General features: G+C 34.8%; 1 protein-coding gene across 3 annotated transcripts in view; it reads left to right on the top strand.

The window, feature by feature from the left end:
- CSMD3 (CUB and Sushi multiple domains 3) overlaps positions 1–23,752 on the top strand; it is a 1,184,516-nt gene that overhangs the window by 946,395 nt on the left and 214,369 nt on the right. For all 3 annotated transcript variants that reach the window (XM_055314112.1, XM_055314111.1, XM_055314109.1), the window contains one exon: positions 2,719–2,835. In XM_055314112.1, coding sequence (XP_055170087.1) covers positions 2,719–2,835 — 117 coding nt within the window. The remainder of the gene's footprint in view (positions 1–2,718; positions 2,836–23,752) is intronic.

Below are 23,752 nucleotides of genomic sequence, written 5' to 3'. Positions count from 1 at the left end.
GCCTGTGTCTCTGCCTCTCTCTCTCTGTGTCTCTCATGAATAAATAAATACAATCTTAAAAAATAAAATCTGTCCTAAGTGTTCATTTAAGCAAAATAAAATATAAAAAACAAATTGAGGCTGTCAGATGCATATTAATTTAGAATGGCAGAAGAATGTTTATTACTAAGTCACAAAGCTGAACTTGAGTTAGAAGTTCTCTTTCTATTCATACTTTCCCAATATAAAAATAAGAACTACTGTCACATATACTCAAAGTGTTGTAATTTTGGAGCACATTAAAATCAGAAGGAAAGTTAATATAAAACATACTACTCCTTCTTGAATGATTCTCTCATCAGCAGTATTATCAGCTGAATAAAGTTATCAGTGCTGAACTAAGAATACACCTGACTCCCCTAATCCCAAACAATAATGAGTGATGAGAGCAATGTATCTTTGGTTATCATCATCACTGTCAATTTGTTGTTGTTCTGTGAAGTTCTAATTTTAGTGTGTTTAATTCTAACTATTTATTACCATTTTAGAGAATATAAAAAGGCAGAACATTCATTAGCCACCCACTGCAGTACCACTGTTTGTGGTGTATTATAGGTGTTTTAAATATATTGCTCTATTTTAAACTCTGGCCAGGAGTCCATCAAAAGTATTTACTTTTTGAAACTGCCGGGACTCCTCTCCGAGTCACCTAACACATCACTGGCAGAATCCACCTCTCTTTATTTATTTTTTTTCCCACCTCTCTTTAAAAGAAAATCTGGCATTAACTCCAATAAATTTCCAAATATTAACTTAAGTTGACGCATATCTAGTCTCCTTCAACCCTCTTCTCAGGTCGCAGAGGCAGGTTACTGAAGTTTTCAAAAGCTTATCACTCGACTTTTGTTCTTAATTTTATCTTCTCCTAGATTCTAGGTTGGCTCCTGATTTTCCCTTTGTAATGACTCCTTCCTCCCTATTAAAACAACAATAACAAAAACTCATTCAGCATTGTACCTTCTTCTAACTACTCCCTACATTCTCCTTTAGTTTATGATTAAGGTTCTGATAACTTCTGTATTTCCTTATATGCCACTTACTCTTCACCAACTACGATCTAGCTACCACCTCTCTACTCTACTTCAAGAGTTAGAAAACTTTTTTCTGTAAAGGTCCAGATGGTATTGTGGGATTTGTTGGCCACATATGTCTCTGTTACATACTCTTAGTTTTGTTTTGTGACTCCAAGAATGTAAAATAAGTCTCTCATTCCGGCCTGGATTTGGTTTGCTGGCTGTAATTTGGAGAAAGCTGCTCTAGTTGGAACTCCTGTATTAATGATACCAAAAATTATCATTTTGCTTGAGGAGAGTCCTCTGCACAAGTTCAAAGCCAATTAAGGGATAGGCTGAAGGATATCAAACTGTTAGCTTTAATATGGATAAAAGCAGAAGAGCCAAAATAGGCTTCCTACACAGCTGTAGTTGTCCCTCAACAACCATGGCCATTCTCTCAACAGACTGGCCCAGTAATACTTACACTGTAGAGGAGCGAACAGCCAGTGTGCTCTTTAAGCAAAAGGGCCCCAACCTGCAATAAAGTAGAAATTCCCATCCTGGGCTCACCAATCTGGGAAGTTCCTTCTACTTTGAGGAGTAGGGGCAGAGCTAGCAGGCAAGCAGTTAGGTACAATCCCTCCTCAAGAAAATCATGGCCCTACAGAAGCCTCTACTCTGTGATGCTCCACTTTGCCAAATCCAGACTCCTTTTTCATTTATTACCACTTTACAACACTTAACCCTGTTGAACACTTTCTTTTCATTGAAATTCGCTTCTCCCTTAGCTTCCAAGACACACTGTTTTATCCGTTGCCTGCCCCCCTCCCCATCTGATCCTAAATCTGGGCATTCCCCCAGACCTCCTCTTTGGTCATCTTCTTTGATTTGATACAGTTTTCTGGATGATCTCATAAACATAGAGAATATCAACCATCATCTTTATGTTTTTAGTACCTAAATCTCCATCAGTAGCCCGGGTCTGTCTCACAGCGAAGAACAATAAAACCTCATGTATTCCTCTATCTTATGAACAGCAGACCTATCGTCTACAGATTTGCCAGGAACATTGGTTTCACCCTCACTTTTTGTAGAGAAATAGCACATTTGGGGCTGAGGTACCAAAAAAAATATGCCTCTGTGCACCACCAGTAACTCTTCTGATTCAAATGTAAATCATAGAGACGGATAAAGGTTGGCAGGAAAGTATTTTACTTAGATGAGTGTGTGAATGAATTTGTACAACCATATCTGTCCCATGTATAAAAATACTTAATTTGGTGGCAGCATAATCAAGGTGGATTTCAAATACAGTGTCAAAGCCCAGCACTGAGTAAAACAATTTCCACCTGCGTATGTAATTGTTCATCATTATAAAGGAGATGATTATCTTTACACTTTTACCATAAATGAAAGCAGGGCCACCATTATTACCTCTAAAGACAACACTATTATAGTGCTATTATACTATTTTATTTCTGAGAAGAGTGAATCTGAATATTTAAAGTTTTACATGACCACAATTTATTTTTAAAATACTTGACAATGGTGCATCTTGTTAAAAGATGGGAAGAAATCGTATACATTAAAATTCAATAGCCGTAAATTTACATCAAGGAAATATTCATAATAGGGTGTTTTTAAGATTTCCTAAAAATATTTTTTTGTCATTTGTATTTCCTAGCGCCCTGTGGAAGTCGTTCAACAGGCTCAGAAGGCACTGTTCTATCACCAAATTATCCAAAAAATTACAGTGTGGGGCATAATTGTGTTTACTCTATAGCAGTTCCCAAGGAGTTTGGTAAGTAATATTCATCTCATCATATAGTATTTCATTCAAGACGTGCTTTATTTTCCACTACATGCTATTCAAAAATGTTAGTCCTTTTTAATGAAAATATTCACTATTCACAAAGTGCTTTACTGTGTAATTCTTTTTAGATAGTAGCTTTGTAATAATAAAATTTTGAGGTCATTTTACTCAATCTGAATTTACAATCAAGTACACAGGTGAACAACAATATAAAAATGAAAACAGGATTGTTTTTAATTTTTAAAAATAAGTACATCCAGTAACCTTGCAAGTGCCTTCATGTTGGAATTACATAAAATGGGAAATTACCAGAGCATAAAGCAAAATGTGCCCTGCAAAATATACATAAAGTCTAATATAGAACTATTATAACAATGACAAAAGTGTGTACAAAACAATCATATTGTTTTATACTTTTTTAAACACATTTCCAGGAAGAAAAGATTTTGGTTTTAAGTACCTAGTATCTGGGACAGCAATGAATGTAAAAAGACAGCAAAGGACATTTCAGCTCATCTTGTCAACCTGACAATCTGTTCTGCATTGGCACTGAGAAGACAATGTGTCCTTTGCTGCCTTCACGTCTCCCTGATCACAAGTCTTAGAAGTCACTTACCTGGCTTCTAAAGGTTTTGCATCTAAGATCCAGCTGGATCTCACCCAGGTTAAGCTCTGTTTATGGACGGATAGACAAAGGAAATTTAGTGAGCAGTAAAGTATGGGAGAGAGGCTGAAAGTTCAGACTTCTACAATTTAGATTTACAGCATTGTGTTAGGTGGCAAAGGATTTGCTATAGCTGTAATGTGTCTGGGTCTAAATGACAAAGTGTTTTAGCCGAAGGACATGGATTGTGTCCTATCAAGATTTTTGGATCATATCTTGACTTAACGTTCTGCTGATGTATAAAATAAGCTGATGCTTCCAGTCCAATTTCTTATGACCTAATATTACCTGTATATCCTCCTTCTCTCTCTTCTGAAACAAGTCCAAGATCTTCAAGTTATTGGAGAGAACATTGTCATCAGAAATGAAGTACTAAACCTTGTATTTAGCCTTAATATAGAGTGGTGATGCCTGCATTAGCAGGGTGTCTATTTCTTTACAAAATATTTCTCTTTCCTAGCATGTTGGTTGGTTAGAGTTGAGCCCTTTGAGAATGGCAGTTTAGAAAGAAAAACATTGTCCACTTAATTGTTTATTTATTTATTTTTTGCTATTTGTTTCTCAAAATAGTTCTTTCCTTGTTAGAGGTGTCTATAGTCCCCAGATTTCAACAATGTTACGTGGTTGCTGACAGAACACTAGCAATGATGACCAGAAGGTGGTGTGGTTCCCTCAGTCCTCTTTATAAAACTGTTAATTTGTTTTATTAAATCTATTCTTGGAATGTCATGTAGCCAGAAAAGATGAGAAAGAAAAATCAGGCATTTCCTTTCCTGACACATACACATGGTGGTCACATAGAAATATTTTACAGTAGCCTATGTATGTTCAAAAAAGGAAGGAAAGAGTATTCATTAAAAGTAAATTAACAGATTTCTAAAGAATGGAATCTACTCTAGCTGAGTTAATATAAATTAAATGTAATCGTCTTAATGTAAAAAAAAATGCAACTAATGATCAGTGTTTTTAATAGTAATTTTTTAACCAGGCCTTAGATTATTTGTGGATGACATCAAATGTACTTTGACTTATTAGTAGGGAAATGTATGATTTTATTTTTATAAATGTATCATTCTGTATTTCAAACTACATATGAAGTCAGGCAAACCAGGATTCTAATTTTAGCTTATCATGTCTTACAGCTATCTGCCTTTGGACAAGTTACATACACTCTTTGAGACTCAGTTTCTTTTTTTGTAAAATGGATATCATTAAGTCTACTGAGCAGAGTTGATGGGAATAGTGAGTGAGATTGTATATATAAAGTATATCTCACATAGTTCATGCTCATTACAAGTTAAAAAATGCCAACTTTGAAGTCAGATTTCTAGATTCAGAGCACAGTTCATTGTTTTCTCATTAGATATGTCACATCACTGACCTGAATTATACTTTTCTCATCTCTGAAATAGAGGCGATAAATGTCTACCTCATAGTGTTAGTTTATAATTAAATGATATAATATATGTAAGCGATCGACATACTAACACAGTTAAATCCTATACACAGAGATATACATGCGCATATACTTTTATGTTCACATTTGTGAATACTTCACTGCCACTTATGAAAAATTACGTAATAAAATGACCTGAATTGCTGGTTTCATTAGGGTCTTAAGAATAGTATGGCTAAAAATGAAATATTTATGTTATGTAATTCAAGCATGAAAACACATATTTTGTGTTTTACATCGCCAGTCGATATCTTATCACCTAATAACGATACCTTAAAGTTTTCCGGTAGCAGAGTAGATGAATGAAATAAATAGTAATCATGGACTTCTTGCTATTTGTACTTATGCCTCTTGAATATGAGATGATCAAGAATTAGTCATCGGGTATCTACAAATCAAATTTCTATTTTGCTTCTTCTTCCTCTCGTTCTCATAGTTTCCTTGTGTTGCCACTTTGAGCTGTTTTATGACTTTTTGGTATCACTTCCTAACATATCATTTCTCACTTTTTCTCTTCTTATCACTTATCTCAGATTATAACCATTCCTTCTTCTGTATCTTTTATATGTTGATGCTCCTAGAATTTTACTTTTTAATCATTTAGCATAATATCTATCAAATACACTCAATTCATTCATTGGAATTGCATTTTTTACAAAGGGTAAGGTTCTACAATTGTTATGTAAGGAGAAAATCACATATCAACAGCACACATGAAATCCCTTAACTCACCCATAAAATCATTTACCTAATTTTGCATAAGCCAAATAGTCTCTGAATAATTCTAACAGGACATTTTTCCTTTAATGTCAGAGCAGGTAACAGTTTCTTTAAATAATACCAGATGAACTAGCTTGATTTTGTATAGGTCATGTACTACCAAATCATTTATTTACATCTGCCCAGTGTAGAACTGAATTCATATCAGTTGAATGTGAACATAATATGATCTTACTTTACTGGTTAATTGAATGACTATTATTCTGTCAGTCAATTCCTGTCTTTCAGTTTTTATAGATAAGAAAATTGTCAATTCCTAAAGCTTTCATGAGCATCATTGGATTTCATTTGCACTTCAGATATTAGGGTCACTTTGGTGATATTTGTTCTGTAGGATTACAGTTGTTTTATATATGTAGAAATATAATAATTCCGGATCATTGAGTAACATTTATTGACATTAATAGTTAGACTATTTCAGTTGGATTTGGGGATTAAAAAATACCCTACTTTTCTATTAATAAAATATGTCTTATTTTACCTTCATTTTTCAATTTTTAATTATCAGTTATTTCCCCTTTATGATTTCATTAAGTCTTCATGTAATGCATTATTTTTAAGTGCCAAAACATGCAATGCATATTTTTAATTTTGAATTTGATATAGATAAGATGCCTTAGAATGTGGGAGAACTGTTGACTTTGTAAGAGGAAAAATATTTTTATTAATATGTTTTTATACCTAGAGTGCAGCAGCCAAAATCAAGTTGTAGAGAGGAAAGAATTAGAAATATTCAAGAATAAACATTATGGACTTCTATTTTAGCAATTCTAGCTGAGAAAAACCAAAAGAAGCTAGGACAGCAGCAGGGTAGAGTACAAGTCAGAGGCTAACGTTTGTGTTTGTTTTCTTTTAGGATAGAAAATAATGGAGCTTTTATTTTAAAGCCCAAGAGAAAGGCATACTCTATGGGGCAAAATTAAATATCCTAGATGGACCAGTTGGCAAAACAAGATGTTTGAAGCAATTTAAGGAGATAGGATTAAAAAATATATTGATGGGCCTTTTTAAACTGTAATTTGGGGATACCTGGGTGGCTCAGCAGTTGAGCACAGGCTCCCTGCATGGAACCTGCTTCTCTCTCTGCCTGTGTCTCTTCCTCTCTCTCTGTGTCTCTCATGAATAAATAAATAAAATCTTTAAACAAAATAAATAAACTATAATTTGGAAGAAATTATTCATAACTAGTAATATAATACCTAAATTAGTTTCACATGGAATATTACTTTTTTGAAATGATTATTCCTTTCCATCCTCCCTCCCTCATTTCCCTTCAGTCACCTATTCCTTACATTCCAGGGATTATCTATAAAAGAGAATGTACTAGTGTCTGAGGGTGCCCTAACAAATCACAAACTCAGTGGCTAAACAACAAAAATTTATTCTTTCAGTTCTGGAAACAAGATCTCTGAAATCAAGTTATCATTCCTGCCACACTCCCTCTGCAGGCTCTAGGAAAGAATCTTTCCTTGCTTCTTCCTGGCTCCTAGTAGCTTTCAGCAACCCTTGACCTTCTGTGGCTTGTAGCCACATACTGATTTCTGCCTATTTTCACAAGACCTTTGCCCCATTTTATGCTTCTCCTCTGTTGCTGTGTGTATTTCTATCTTCTTTTCTTATAAAGACATCCTAATCCAGTATGATTTCATATTAATATTTAATTAGTTATGCCTTCAAAGACCCTTCTAAATACAATGACATTCTGGGCTCCTGGGTAGATACAAATTTTTGGACAGGGACACTATTCAACCCACTAGAGAAGGTTGAACTATATTAACACAGGTTTATTTCGAAAATCTTGACAAAAATTACTCTATTAAGCATGTAGCAAATATTAGCTGTGTAGAATACATGCTGACATTTAGATTTCTTGGAGAATTCCAGCATGCAAATCGCTGTGAGGATTTCCAGAACAATCTGTGGTGACTTAATTTTATGTTTGGCCTCCCACAGAGTTCCACCTCTTGAAAGGTTTCAATGCGTATTTATTAAGGTACAAAGCTTACTCTTCCCCAAGATCAGCTTTCAAATGTAGAATCTTGGAAGTATTCATGAAAACTTTTTCCAGGTTTTTCTACCTCCTTTTCCCAGTTAATCTGCCCTCTCTTTATCTTCCATTGTTGATGTAGTCTCTTTCTTATATAGATTTCAAATTCATGAGTTCCTGAATCACACAAAGTTGTCAGACTGGTCTACTCTGTACAATGGTCACAGAGAGTTACTAAAACCTTTTTGTATTGTTGGGAGGGAGGTTTTTGGTTTGTTTTGCTTTAAGTAGTTGAACCTTGAAATGGGAGAGCTAGGTTCTTGTCTCACGGAAATGAAGAATGAATATTCCTGACAAAGGAGAGTGAGTACAGTGATAGAAGTTTATCAAATGAAGATACAGAGAAAGCTCTCAGAAGTGAGAGGGGTCCAGACAGGGTTGCCACTAAGGGCTTGTAGGGTTAGTCTTTTATTGAAAACTAACCAGGAAACCTAAGTCCTTTTCACATTATCTATTGATATCACCATTGAGTAAGGAGCAGTGATAATACCTTCAATGGCTTACTTCCAGTAATTCTCTGTTGGTCAAGTAGCTGTTATAACAAGACCCCACCTCTTGCACCTGGGACTGGATGGTCTGGTTTATTTATCTCTGGTTTCCTTTCATATCCACATTTTTGGGATTTTTGTGCACCTGATTTCCTGCCTCCCTACCTAACCCTGCCTGTCCCTTACTCAATATCACCTTTAATTTCTCTCTTACTTTCACATATTTTATATTTGTTTCTTGCTCACAATCATTATAGTTCCTATTTTTCATGGTAGTATTTTTCATCAAGATCAATTTAGAAACATTTTTCCCTTGATTGTTGACTACAATAATGGGGTTACAACTGTGGGGTTTTTTGTTTTGTTTTGTTTTGTTTTCTCAAACTTTACCATAATATTATATTATAAACACTGATAATGATTAGATAATGAATATTTCATTAATTCTTATTATATCCATTAAATTTAGTATTTCTTTTCCATCTCATAGACTTAGGTAATTACATAATGATTGTTAAATGCAATTTACTTCTGCAATTGTATCTTTCACATTTCTGTATTGTTAGTCTATAAAAAGTAGTATTTAAAAATTTAGGTCTTCTTAGAATTTAGAAGGAAAAAAGCAAAAACAATGGATTGAAACTAAGATGTATATACACACACACACACTTTCTATATATGCATACATGTATTTATTTTTTGTGAGTTTCTGTACTTTTTAATATGTACTGCTGTAGTTTTGACCTGTAGATGGAAAGTTAACTATTCTCATCTTTTGTATTAAAACTAGCAGCTATTCTTTTATTCTATGTATATTCTTCTTGAAAATCAGACACTTTTCTGATCATTTATCTTTTGATCTTATATCGGTGGTTTTCAATGATCTATTTTATTCAGCATCCCTTACATAATTTATGTTGTCATCACCTAACTTTATACTTAATACAATAATTTATTGTCACTAATTTTCCCCAAATTGTAGTGACAAATTGTTTTGAGATTATTTTTGTATGCTCATTAGGTCAGTAAATCATTTCATTGGCATTCTGTTTTTTCCTGGTGTAATTTTCAGTAAATGAACTCTTTTCGGTCAATAAAGGCTTTGTATATTTTATATTTAAAATATATGACACTTCATTTTTTTAACAGTGCATCAAAATCAATGATTAGTGTTTTGTAAATATTGAATTTACTTGTCTAGCAATGACAAATGTTCACAAAATGTGTTTTTATTCACAATGTATACTTACTCTTTATCATCATTTGTTAGATATAGAACAGTTGGAAAGGATACTCTTTTCCTTTTTAAAAATGAAAGGTTCTATTAATGTCAATATGCAGAAATGTGTATGTTAATTTTGTACCTATAAGAGAGGAAACCCTTATTTTTGAGCCCAACATTTTAGAGTAAGGAAAGTATCGTTATTATATGTATCTATATTTATATTATTTAATTCTTTGAGTACTATTTATATAATTAGATGAAGCTGTATTTGGTCACCAGCTATACCAGGATCCCCCATCCGAATCTGATTTGGATGTCAAGACTTATGACACCACACAAGCACTAAGAAAGTATGAAAAGATTTATTACTCATATAATAAGATTTTCTGGGAAGAGCAAGGCACAATCCAAAACTGGATTCAGTCAGATCCAAAATTGCTTAAGGAAACAAAGAAAGCTGACTGGCTTTGGGCTTTATTATGGTGCTGGAGTGAAAGCGCCTACATATTGGTCAAGGCTTATGAGGTCTGAAACTCCCAATTGTTCTAAAGGAGAGTGTACCCTGGGTTTCTTATTAGCTTGCCCCAAATAGGGGGCAAAAAGAGAAGTTGTAGGGGTATGGCTTGAAACTTGCCAATAATTAGATAAAAAATGCATCAGAATTTATCACAATTCACTCTTGGTGTTTGGTAAGTGAAATGTATCATATTTTAACTTGTGTAAGCCACAATGTCACTTGCACCCAGAGCTTGGTAAGGGACACAAAATTTCCATTGAATGTGTTGTTGCAGAGCTCAGCGTTTTGTATTGTGAAAAGTGAAATGATTGCATTGATCACTGTCAATAACTAGAACTCTGAAAAGGATATGAAGTGTCTTCATGAATCCTTAGTATTGTGGCTTTAGTATGTGGTGGAGATATGTGTAGCATTCATTTGTATTTGGAGTATGTCTGAAATAAGAAACCCAGAAATTTTTATCTCATAAGGTACAGACTTGAACCACAGGGTCAGACAGTGGGCAGTGGCCCGAGTTTAAAACACATTCAGCTGGGGCTGTGTGCTGACCAGGGCATCTAGTATATGGATGACTGTCCAGAATTTGGGCAGTTGTACTGATCATTGAGTCTTTTATCAGGAATGTCTTGGTTAAAGTGTTAAAAACAGCAACTTTCCAGGGTGTTCAATTATGTCGATGATCTTGGTTATACTGATCTGTAAGATACACAGATTCCCTTTGCTAGTCACTCAGTAGATCCCAAAAAGCTACTCTGGTAACTAAGGGGTTCAGAAAAGGAACACCTGGTTGGATCAGTGGTTGAGTGTCTGCCTTTGGCTCAGGGTGTAATCCTGGGTCCAGGGATTGAGTCCCGCATCAGGCTCCCTGTGAGGAGCCTGCTTCTCCCTCTGCATATGTCTCTGCCTCTGTCTCTGTGTCTCTCATAAATAAATAAATAAAATATTTTAAACAAAACAAAACAAAACGAAGAGAAACGTCTGTAAAAGCATGGCATCTGGCAAGGAATTAAGGACCAGAAAAGCTATACCTTCATGCAGGTCGGGTAGTCCATAGGACCTATGTTTAGCTCTAATATGTAGTATTACTTCCCTTCTTAGCAAAGAGGGCTTAGTGGCCATACTGAGCTTGCAAGGTATACTTCCATGACCCAAGGCACAATGGGCAGATGAATATATCCAGAGAGCTATGGATTCAGAGGCTTTGAGAACCTCTGTTTCCCAGAGATCCCAGTATGTAGCATTGCCACTATAATGGCATATGACGTGGAGCTTAGAGGGAAATCATCTAGTACCAGAAGTTCAAGGGCAACTTCTGGCTATTATAGGTGGTTCAGAGACTCTAAGAGCCATGAGAGGAAGTTGCTAAAGTCTCTAGAGTAACAGAGTCTCTGAGGAACAATACCTGTTGTATTATAATTTGGAAAGAGTCTAAAGACATTTTTGTAGATGACCCCATTCAAGGTAGGCCAGTTTACTAGTCACAGCATAAATGGGCTTAAGTAAAATTATAAATTAGGAATATGTTGCCTTAAAATGAAGATTTCCTAAAAGACTGTTTAGCAGGTTTTAACAGTATGGTAACATAAGGGGTCAATATTTCTTTCCTATGGTACCTCACTGGGTCAGTTGGTAGAGCATATGACCCTCGATCTCAGAGTTGTGGGCTAAAGCTCCACATTGGGTGTAAAGATTACTTAAAAATAAAATTAAAAAAAAATTTTCCAATGATGTCAGGAACAGAGTGGCTTTTGGCTGACCAAGTAATCCATAGGGATTTAAACAAGGTGACAGGGCCTTCAATTATGTGTGAGGAAATGAAATCTCCCCCTTTTGTGAGATCCTCGTATGTCTTAAATCATTGTGGCAAATGAATCTCCATGAAGGAAGATCTCATCAGTGTGATATCATCACCTGTGCTCCTCAAGAAAATTGGACACACTTCTAATTTTGCCTACAAAGATCTGTGCAATGATCAAGCTATTAAAGACCCTGTGGGTATCCAGGTAGAGGTATCCCTTCAAAGATGAAGTCAAAAAGTGTTATATTCCATCATAGCTGAAGGCAAATTGTGGCTGAGAGTCTGTGGAAATTGGTATTAAACAACTAAGAAGTAATAGCAAAATATTTACCAGCTGAGGATTGGGCGAAGCAGTAATTTCAATAATATTGATTATGAGACCCTTAATGGGTAGAAACACAGAACCACAGTAATCCACTATGAAATACCATTCACTTTTCCAAGGTTTAAGAACAGCCAAGCTGAGCTATTAAAGGGAGAAATATTGGGGATAAATGCCCCTTCTATAAATAAGTATTTTATAATCTGTTTCAGTCTTTGAAAGCTCTGTTTTAACTTATATTGGGCTATATTAACTATTTTAATTATGGAAAAAGGTCCATGGTGTCTCAATTTGTCAAGCCTTTGGCAAATGCCAAACACATAATTTAACTTAGTACGTTTTTGATTAGAGCTTCCATGACCACTATGGGAAAATTAGGGCAATAATTCTGATGATTAAGATAAGGCATACTTCCTTGTTCGCTATTTTATATATTTCTTAACTCCTTTATATTGTAGGGTATGCCTAAATTTACAAGCTCTAAATTTACTGAAATCCCCAGGACTAACTATAATTTGAGCCTCTAAAATGATATAAGGCCAAGAAAGTTTGCCAGTTGGTTCATTTCAATAGATAGTAAAGTTAATTCAAAATCCATGTTGTAGAGGTGCAACAGACAATTAGGGACATTTTATATTTTCACTTTATAAAGTCTTGCAGTAAATTTTGAATTTCTAATTGGGTCTAATTGTGGATCTCTTTTTCAGCTTTTTGTTTCCTTATTCACCTTGTATCTGCTTTGTTTGTTTAATGGTTAACTAGAGGAGGAACCTCTTTACCCTGCTCAAATTTATAATATTTTTTGTCTAGAGAGTGTGAAATCTAGAACATGAGGGGTAGGGGCTTCCCTTGTAATGATTGTTTCTTTATAGGGTTTAAGGATCCATAGTTTAAGTAGAGTTTTAATTACCTCTTTAATTTTTGCACATAGATACCAAAGTGTCTGTGTTTTGTTGTTGCTGCTGCTGCTGCTGCTGCTGTTGTTGTTGTTGTTGTTCTATATAAGCCTAAGGATGAACATCTTTGTTACAAAGAAGTCTGGGGAGCAGTAATAGCAAAAAGCATTTTCATGGAGTCTTAGTGAGTCATCTGCTTCTAGGAGTGTAGACTTCAGCATGGTCCATCATAACCGCTCTTCCACACAACTGGCTACCCACCAGCCCCATAAATTGCACAAGATATCAGTACTTTTACTGAAAATTCTATGGAAGAAAGACCAATGCTTGGTTGAGACTCACAGCCAACAGTCACAACATTAAATTATTCCTCTGAACTTTGCCTTAGTCACAGTTTATGCTGGAATAAAGACATACAGTTCTACATGAGGCATACCAGATTGGATCAGGCTCGACACATCCCAGAGATGGTACCATGGTATTCTGATAGCCTTAAGGAAGGCCTTAACTCCTGTTTCTAAATGCCAGTTGTCAAAATTTCTGGGGTAGGTTGATTAAATCTATGATAAAAATTGTGTAGAACTTAGCAAATACAGCACAAAGCAGCATAGCTCAAAGTGCAAGATTGCTAGCAAGTGAAAGAGCCAGTTACTGAACTAAAGCAAGAGAAGAAAGCCCCTCAGTCATGTTATTCATCACCTGGACACCTCCTCACTGTACCAGTTGTTGAGGTTACCCTAGTTGGTTTGGATTTTGAGACAGATGGTACCACACAAACAATATGGGAATATGAAATTTTTTGTTGCCACATAAGGAGGCTTTCTGGGAAGAGAAGGACAAGCTTCCAAACAGGTCCAAAATGGCATGAGACAGCAGAGAAAGGAGAGAGGCTTTGGAGTTCTATTGTAGTAATAGGTTGGTAGTGGTGTGAGGATTCCTGTGTTCATGCCAGTGCTTAAATAGTTTCAACTTTCCACTAGTGCCAAAGGAAGAAGAACTCAGGCTTTGCTAATTAGCTTGCTCAGATGTGTGGCTGAAGAGGAAGGGGAGTGTGGGACTTGAAATCTGTCAGCAGTCAAACATCAAAACATGGCTTCGGCCCCTTTAATACAAGATGCAATTTATAAAGCTGCAATTTATATAATTGTGTAATATCATATCTTAAATATACTGATATATATATCATAACTTCCTATTGCCATTATGTTCTCTTTCCACTTAAAAAAAATTATTTCTTTTCAACATCCAAAAAAGGAGTATAGTATGCTCTAGAATGTTATTAGCTGAATTCTTAAAATAACTGTCAAATGATCTATTAGGTCATTATGATAAATGTATATTTGCATTCATTGTGTAATGGATGTCAACTTTGATGTTTCACATTTCTCTCATTTTTTAAAAATCAGTTATAGGAAATAAATTATGCTTAGTAATTCAGAAGAAAACTTTGGGAAATATAGTACAATAACATCAGTCTAGACATTTTCTAATCATTTGTTTAAATGGCAATTACAATGTTTTACCATTAGTGTTTCTCCCATTCATATTCATTTTTATTTTTTGCTATATTTTACCAAGATGATAAATTCAGTGGCTTCCCCATCTGGCTGTTTAATACCAGTAAGCATCAGATTGCTGAAGATTATTTTGAATTAAAGTTCAAAGTCATAAAGTCAATGATAGTAACAATAATAAACTGAAGAAAAGATTAAATACTGGAAGAAAAACTGAACTGAGAGTCCACAGGTCTGGATCATGGTCCTTTATTTGCCTCTAATTAGCTGTGTGACCTTGAATAAGTTATTTAAGCTTTCTGGACCTCACTGGTTTTTTGTTTTTTTGTTTTGTTTTGTTTTTTGTTGTTGTTGTTTGTTTGTTTGTTTTTATCTATATGATGAAAAACTTTGATTCAATGGTCTGGGACCTGCCCATTTAAAAATATATATGTGCAATTTACTTTTATTTTATTTTTTAAAGATTTTATTTATTTATTCATGAAAGGCACACACACACACACACAGAGAGAGAGAGAGAGGCAGAGACACAGGCAGAGGGAGAAGCAGGCTCCATCTAGGGATCCCAACGTGGGACTCAATTCTGGGTCTCCAGGATCACACCCAGGACTGAAGGCGATGCTAGACCACTGAGCCACTGTGGCTGCCCTGCAATTTACTTTTAAATTCAAAGAGTATGGTATTAGCAGTTAGAGAAGTAAAATATAGTGAAGTACTACCAAACTTTCTGATAATTCAAGAATCTGATCATAGAATTACATGGATTTGTGTAATTTTAGTTAATTATGAAACTGACTACAAATTTAGTTCAAATTCTGAATCTTTAATGTTCCTGAAAAAGTAAAACAAGTTATGTAATGGCATTTTATATTCTCCCTTTTAAATTTTCTTTCTTTTTCTTTTCTGATTTTTAATGCATCAGAATAATCTTGGTCATCCTTACCTTTGTCACCTCTGTCATTAAAGTTCCATAAGGATTTTTAAGGGTACTTCTCATTTTAAAATCACTACAAATGTTAGAATATTATGTTTTTATTTTTATTTATTTATTTGAGAGAGAGAAAGTGAGAGAGAGAATCTGAAGCAGACTCCATGCAGAGCCCTCTGGGGGGCTCAATCTCACAACTGCAAGATCATGACTTGAACCGAAGTCAAAAGTCAGATGCTAATTAACCGACTGAGCCACCCAGGTGCCTCTAGAAAATTTTCTCCTCTGCTTCCATACTTATATCTAGGTACAAAATAATTCATTGGAAAGACTCAAATATTCAAATACAGAGAGAAAACTTTACCTACAAAATTTTACTGTAAAATTGATAGTCTCCTCTTAAGAATTTGTTATGGGAGAATTTTTGAAATAATGAAAAGAAAAAAAAAACGAATAACCAACACAGCTCCGTATATGTATTCATAACTTTTTCTGGAAAAATTCTTATGCAGAAGTCATTAAACAAAGTCTTTCTTAGTGTTTCTTTCTTTTTTTTTTTTTTTAATATATTTTTTTAATTTTTATTTATTTATGATAGTCACACAGAATGAGAGAGAGAGAGGCAGAGACACAGGCAGAAGGAGAAGCAGTGTAAAGCCAGAGATAAATGAATCACAAAAACACACAGCATGCCACAGGCAGAGCCTTCTGTAAACATGGAATACCCATCATTTTTGACACCCTCCCACTGATATTTCAGAATGGTATAATGGTGCTGATTACAATTAAAATACAATTTTTTCTTCTGTTTTGGTGACTTATGATTTAATTTATCTGCTTTAGACCCAACAAAATAGTTAGAATCTTAAAATAAGAAAACAGAAACGAAATAGAATTTTTAAGCAGTTCATTCATTTGAAAACTCAATAAATTATATTTCAAATAAGTTAAAGGATTGATGGTATTTATTTGGTGGCTGGTATACAAATACAGGGTGCACATTGCACTCTACAGAAGTGTTATTCCAGGCCCTGAATTAAAAGGGATTTAACTAGTATTCTCTTACAGTTTATATAAACTCTTAATATATCAACCTAGCTGCTTTTGCTGAGAAGGTAAAACTCCAAAACAGATGTGTAACTAGAGTATTTTCCAAATTCACAAAAGCTGTTACCTACTGAAATACCAAACTACAGAGTTTCATCTGTCATATTGCTTCTTGTAGCAAAAGAAGCTTACGTATAATGTGTTTTTTTAACCTAGTATAATAGTTATCTTATTTCAATAGATGTCGCCAATTGACATTCAAATCAAAAGCACTGAATTGGGGGTACCCGGGTAGCTCAGTCAATTAAGCATCTGATTCTTGGTTTCAGTTCAGGTCATGATCTCAAGGTCACAAGACCAAGTCCCATGTCAGCCTCCACACTCAGCGTGAAGTCTGCTTGGGATTCTATCTCACCCTCTGCCCCTCTCCTTACCTGTCCTCAGCCCTCTCAATAAAATAAATAAAATCTTTAAAAAATAATGAAATTAAAAAGCATTGATTTAATGGCAGGCAATATAAATGAGGTCAGGATGTGGACATAGTAAGGAATGGCATTACAGTGGTGAACTGAAAGTTTACCTTCTTGAATGCAGTACATTCTACAGTGTTTAATGTAGACAGGATGGTCGGAGCAAAATTTATTTGTGGAATGAATATGATTTTCAACCTAATATGTTTGCAATATTTAGAGGTTTGGAAACAATATATTTCCTTTTCCTTTTCCTCATCCTTTTGCTTCTATCATCTCTAAATTCAGATAAATGCACTACTATTAATTCTAACCACATTGTGGGTAAAGACCTATTATATTGCTCATAAGTGGTAATTATTGAGTAATTATATCAACTATTTATTTAAACAGTATGTGTGTGTACACTCAGCCTTGAGCTAAAATCTGAGTATACAGGTTATATAAACAATGGTTCTTGCCCTTCAGGAGATCATAAGAAAGGCATTAGGTAAGGGAACAGTTTATTTAAAAAGATTGTAGAAACTGCTATAATAGATGATTGGGAGGATGCTAAGGAAAAACAGAGGAGGAACACCCAAGGCATATTGATGGCAGGTTTGGGAAATGGGGGGCACAGTGGCAGAAACATTTACCTGATGAAATAGTGTGTGGCCTTAGTCTTAGAGATGTGCAATTGTTACTCTCTTAAAGAACAATTTTCCAGCCAGACAGAACAACACAGGCAAAGGCATAGATATATGGTACATGGCTTCTGAAAGGAAGTACATATTTTTCTCTCTGGTTGAAGAGCAGAGCACCACTCACAGACTAATATGCTTGAAACCTGAGAAGCAAACAGAGACCAGATTATGGAAGGCTTTGTATGCCACATTGAAATCAATTCAAAAATGCTGATTGAGTTCCCACTGCTTCAGAGAGACATTTTCTAGGCCGAGGAAATCTGATGCCCGATGAAACAGAAATGCTTAATTGGTCTCATTAGCATATACTCTACTTTTGTAGTTGGGCAATCTAGGGATAATAATATTCATCTGGTACATCCTAGCGCAGCCATTTTACTTGTTAGAATTTTGAAATAGTTCCCTGCCATTGCCAGTCTCCTGAACAATCCCACATTCCTCTGGCCTCCTAGCACTTTTCCTCAGCCCTTCCCCAATCTAACATCAATTGTGACTGGGCTGTGCCCATGTCATATTGATTAAATACTTGTAAGAGTCACCCTGTAAATATAATTAAATACACTCACATACACACGTACACACACACAATTCTGCCCCCAAATTATGCTAATGAGAGTGAGTAGTGATTAATAAAAAAAGGAAAAATGGAAGGATCAGATTTAGATTAGGGAGGTTAGTGAAGACTGCAGTATTTTGTAAAATGAAGGGTAAGTACGAGGTTAAAATGCATCATGTATGCTGTAGGAACTAATGAAGCTATTTAAGCAGGAAAATAATGGCCTGGTGGACATTTTTGGTATATCATTGGTGGCAGGAGAGACAGGCTAAGAGGCACAGGTGAGAAACAATGAGAAGGCTAATTTAGGCAGTGGGTGAAGGGAAGAAACTTGCTGGTAGGGAGTACTGGAGATGAATTAAAGATGTATAGTATCATTAATATTTTCGAGTAATTCATGGTCTAGAGAGGAAGTGATGGAAACAGGTAAGTAAGTAGATAAGGCAAAGTGATCACACAGGCAATGAGACCTGGAGCCCAGGTACATCCTGATGCCTGGACATGAGCCTAATCCAGAATCCAGTCACAGGCTTTGCAGGTTCAGAAATTCAATGTTGTCAAACTTTAGGAGATTGGTTCACACTGATTCCCACTCACCAAGCCCAGAGGAGACTGAATTATAAATCACAATGCCAATTACCAATTTATTGTGAAAGAATATCCAGCAAACTTATCAGTCCTGGCCATTTGCCTAGGACCCTCCATATTGGTGAATAAATTTACTCCTTAGACAGATGAACATAATTATCAAATTATAGATCAGAAGTTGATTGAATATTAAGGACACTAGGAAAGGATATTGATGTACTTATGGGAAATTTATATCACACCACTAGAGCTAGAAGAAATATTCTTACCTACGCTAGAGAAAGAAATTTCTTTCTTTAGAATTTACCACATCTAACTTTCCAAAAGTATCAGGAAGGAACACTAACACATGGGGGAGAGAGTGGGGCAGAAAACGTTTGTTTGTAATCACTGCAGTAAAGTTTGAAATCACTGGGTTAAAGAAGTTTGAAAACCTTTTTGATTTATTTCCTCTAAGCCTTTTCAGAACATTTAACATGCCAGTGTGTGTCATCTACATGTGCATATGTGTGAGTATGTATTTGTGTGCGTTCATTGGGCATCTTTTTTTTTAAGTTGCAGCCCCCCAAAAATATTGAATTAATGTGTAAGCTCTGTCATCAGAAATTTTATTTTATATATTATTGACATGTAAGAGCTGATAATTTTTGGCACATTAAATATATATGGAGAGAGAGAGAAAGAGACTCTGTGAATGATAGGATTAAGAAATTAATCAAGTAACCCCTTATACTGGATGAGGATGACACATTCTTATATTCTTTCTAGATTTTTGTCTACCATATTTAATAACCCGAAGATTCGTATATTCAAGTTTTAATCAGATAAGGGCTTACTTAGTTGAGAACTCCATTTTAATATCCATAAAACTAGACTACATCTAATTTCTTAAAGAAACTCTTGCAATTGATTATTTTTACAGACAATAACTCACATTATGTCATTGGTTCTAACTTATGGACCTACCTTTGGACACCAATTAAAACTTTTTTTTTTTAATTTTTAAACAGATGTTGTAAGTGAACCTCATGCACAAAAAATCCTGTTTACATTATAAAAATAACATTTGTTAAGTTTAAGATTAATCTTTTAAGTTACAAAAATTATTTATTGTCAGTGTCATTATCTATCTTTAGATTGTTTGGAAATAGTGAGCCTATAAAATAGTGAGCCTATAAAATTTCAAGTTTAAACTGAAATTCTCAAGAGGCATAATGCTTAGAATCCCACAGCATGTTCTGTGACCTACATTTCCTGCTCAAATCCTTCCACGAATTTTGTAGTGAAGTACTCTGTGAGGCTCTTAAAATATATGGAATAATATAAAATGTGACAATTCTCATGCCACAAATCCACATGTTCAAGATAAATAACTTCCCCTCTTATCCAGAGTTTTATCTAAATGTCTGAAGTTTAAACGATGTCAGCAGAGTAATGTTGGGGAACCTGGAGAAAGGTTAAGATGTGGCATCCTAAGGTATCTCCTTCACCTGATTTCTCCCAAGATGCCTCTGAATGCCTAGGTGGGCAGGACTTTACCAAGGATTGATGCTTACCTAAATTTCTCCCAAGAAATGAGGCCCAAGTACCTCCTTATCCCCCTCAAAGATGACTCTCGGGATTTGGCCTGGAGAGGACTGTATGAACTCACCTTGGAGACTAATTCCATGCTTGTCTGTACAAGCAACTCTCTTCCTTCCCTGTAGAGGAAGGCTCTGCCCAGGATGTTGGTGGCACAGGGAGAAATAGAACAGAGGAATAAGTTCATCTACCTAGCCAACCATATTTCCAAATATATATATATATATATATATATATATATATATATATATATATAGATGACTAGACTACTTTTAAAGCTCAAAAGACGTGGATCTGACCATTATTTCTATTTATCATGTCATCCATTCCCCTAAGGCATAGTAGAAGGACTAGAATTAGAATTCTAGATGAGAAAAGATTGCAGGGTGTAAAGTTCTGTAGGTGGAGGGAGAAAACATCAATAAATATCACAGAATATTTCCCACATTTTATAAATCAATTTTGTAATAATAGAGATTAATGTAGGATTTTACTTTTGCTTATAATTTCTCAGGAACACATATATTTTATAATTTATAACTGACCTCTATAGGTCAGTTTAATTATAGATTAAACTGAATATAAAGATTATAGATTAATCTTTGCATTCTTTTTTTTTAATGATGTTATTTATTCATTTAAGAGAGAGAGAGAGAGAGCACTCAGGACCAGAGGAGAGAGGCAGAGGGAAAAGCAGACTCCCTGTTGAGCAGGGAACCTAACAGGGGGCTCCATCCTAGGACCTTGAGATCATGACCTGAGCCGAAGACAGACATTTAACTGACTGGGCCACCCGGGAGCCTCTCTTTTTCTTTAAAATAATATCTTTGCATCATTTTCTGAGCTTGCTTTCATATTCAATGAGAGTTTGTTTCTAGCCATATCCTAAAACATATCCTGTGCTGTAAGAGGAAAAACTTGATAGCAATATAAGCTGGATTCCAGGTTTTTTCAGTTTTTGTTGTTGCTGTTGTTTTTGAAGTAATCTCTATGCCCAACATGAGGCTCGAACTCATGACCCCAAGATTAAGAGCAACATGCAACATGCTTCACCAACTGAGCCAGCCAGGTGCCTGTGGGGTAGTTTTATCACCACTGTGACCTCAGGCAAATCATTTATCTTCTCTGAAACAATCTCATATAAAATAGAGATAATTATATTGGCCCTACCCTAAGCCATAAGATTATTGTGAGCATAAAACATGAAACTTGTGTGTGTGCATATCCATGCTCATGTTGTAACGTCTAGAACCCCTTGCAAAGATTAATAATAATCTTTTTGATGTTTTTGTTTTCTCGTTGATTCATTTCAGAAATATAACAATTCAAGAACTCTTTAAATATATTTTTGAGTATGAACAAGTATTTGGTTCCACTTATTTTCTTCAGATAATAGACTCTTCTCCACCCCAGGAAGTACATACATGTTTTATTAATAGTATTTATTCCATAGAACCATTTGTCTCTATTCAGTGTTGACTGCACTTGAGAAGAAACTGTAACTGTACCAGAAAGAAACCTTTATTGAACAAAACCTTGAGTTCCATAGACTGTTGATCACTAGGTTTGCCTATCTGATAATGGGCCTCACAAATTTGCCAAATTCTTCTAAGATTTACCAAGTTGTCTGCTTTCCACTTTTGCTGATTTCTGCTACAATTGTTCTGTGGATTTCCTGTTTAAAAATAAAGTCCACATTCACAATTCTTACCTACTTATAAAGCATATTGTGAGACATTCTCTTCCAGCTCTCTACCACCCTTTTTTTTTCATAAAATTTAAAACATAATCATCCTCCATATTTTTCTGCTATAAAAGTTTGTTGTATAATTACCTAGGAAATAATGTATCTAGAATTTGTTTCCAAATAATCTCTGGAACTGGGCTGACATGGTTTTTATAAATGAAACTAGGCTGTTCATGAGTATGTAATTTAAATTTTTCTGTACAAAAATGTCTATAAAAATCAATTGATCTTTACCAGTATTATTTTTAAAATAATAATGGAATAAAAATAAATTTTAATATATATACCTTTTATTATTTTAATCCCCAACTTGTATCACTACAAGTTGATTGAGGATTGTCTAGGATCATTTTCCCACTGAGGCAGCCTGCTGTGTGATGTTCTATCAGTTTCTTATTTTCTCACTGCTTATTGAGTGGATTTAAGTGGGTATGATGTCTTCCTAGAGACTAAAAGACCAAATCCTACCTTTATCAGTCAGTTAACAAAGCTATGTGAAAGCTGAATGAATCATTTATTATCTATGGGTCTCAGCAGTTTCCTCATCTCTAGATGAGGGCACTGAAAAAAAAAAATTTTTTTTTTTTAAGTAGGCTCTCCAGCATGGAGCCCAATATGGGGCTTGAACTCACAACCCTGAGATCAAGAACCTGAGCTGAGATCAAGAATCAGATGCTTAACTGATGGAGCCACCCAGGCATCCCCCTAATTTCTATTTTTTACTATAAATTTCTTCATAGTTTGATTATTTCTTGACCTATTTATTATGCTCTAGTTCTCTGACTACTCTGCATTTTCATCCTAATTCTGTCATTGACTTGCTGGTTACTTTGATCAAGTTACTCACTCATATTTCTTTATTTGAAGAAATAGTTAATCCAGCCTAATGGTTTTCTAGTGAGAAAAAAGAAATAATTTATGTAGAGCATTTAGCATAGTTCATGGCATGTACAAAATGCTCAATTAATTTTAACTAACATTTGCAATAACATCACCTCTTTTAAGTTTTTTTTTTTCTTGACGGATTTTTTTTTCTATTCACTGTATCTCATAGATCAGAAGATAGAAAATTAAAACACTGCAAAATATTTTAGGAGGTAGATATTTTATTATTTATGTTTCAATGATATAAGTAACTAAATAATAGTTATTGAAAAGTAAATTACAGTATACAAAATCATTTAATTTGTTTAATCAAAGATGTCCTGGTAAGTAAAGTCTTATAGCTGATTTTAACTGTTGAATCTCCCTATTTACTCAAGTGAACGGACTCATTCATTTACATGATGATATGGCCAGAGCAGCCATGTCCTCACAGAACATGGAATGATGTTAGATGTGCATAGGTTAGTTGTTTGAGCTCTCAAGCCAGTATTTAAAGAAAAAAAATTATTTAAATAAGTAACATGTGCACCATAGTTAGCAGATAATTCGTTATGTGAAAACACCATAAATAGCCTCTTAAAGAGTTAAAGCTGTCATTAAAATTGCCTCAAAATCTCAGTTAAACCATACCTTTCCACCTAGTATTGTACATCTTTGATAAATGAAAATTACATGTATCGGGTTATGTAGTCATTTCTCTGTTTAAGAAATTT

Source organism: Nyctereutes procyonoides, unplaced genomic scaffold, assembly GCF_905146905.1.
Source record: "Nyctereutes procyonoides isolate TBG_1078 unplaced genomic scaffold, NYPRO_anot_genome, whole genome shotgun sequence".
Taxonomy (NCBI): domain Eukaryota; kingdom Metazoa; phylum Chordata; class Mammalia; order Carnivora; family Canidae; genus Nyctereutes; species Nyctereutes procyonoides.
The sequence above is the reverse complement of the archived record's forward strand: the minus strand, read 5'-3'. Positions and strand labels throughout refer to the sequence as shown.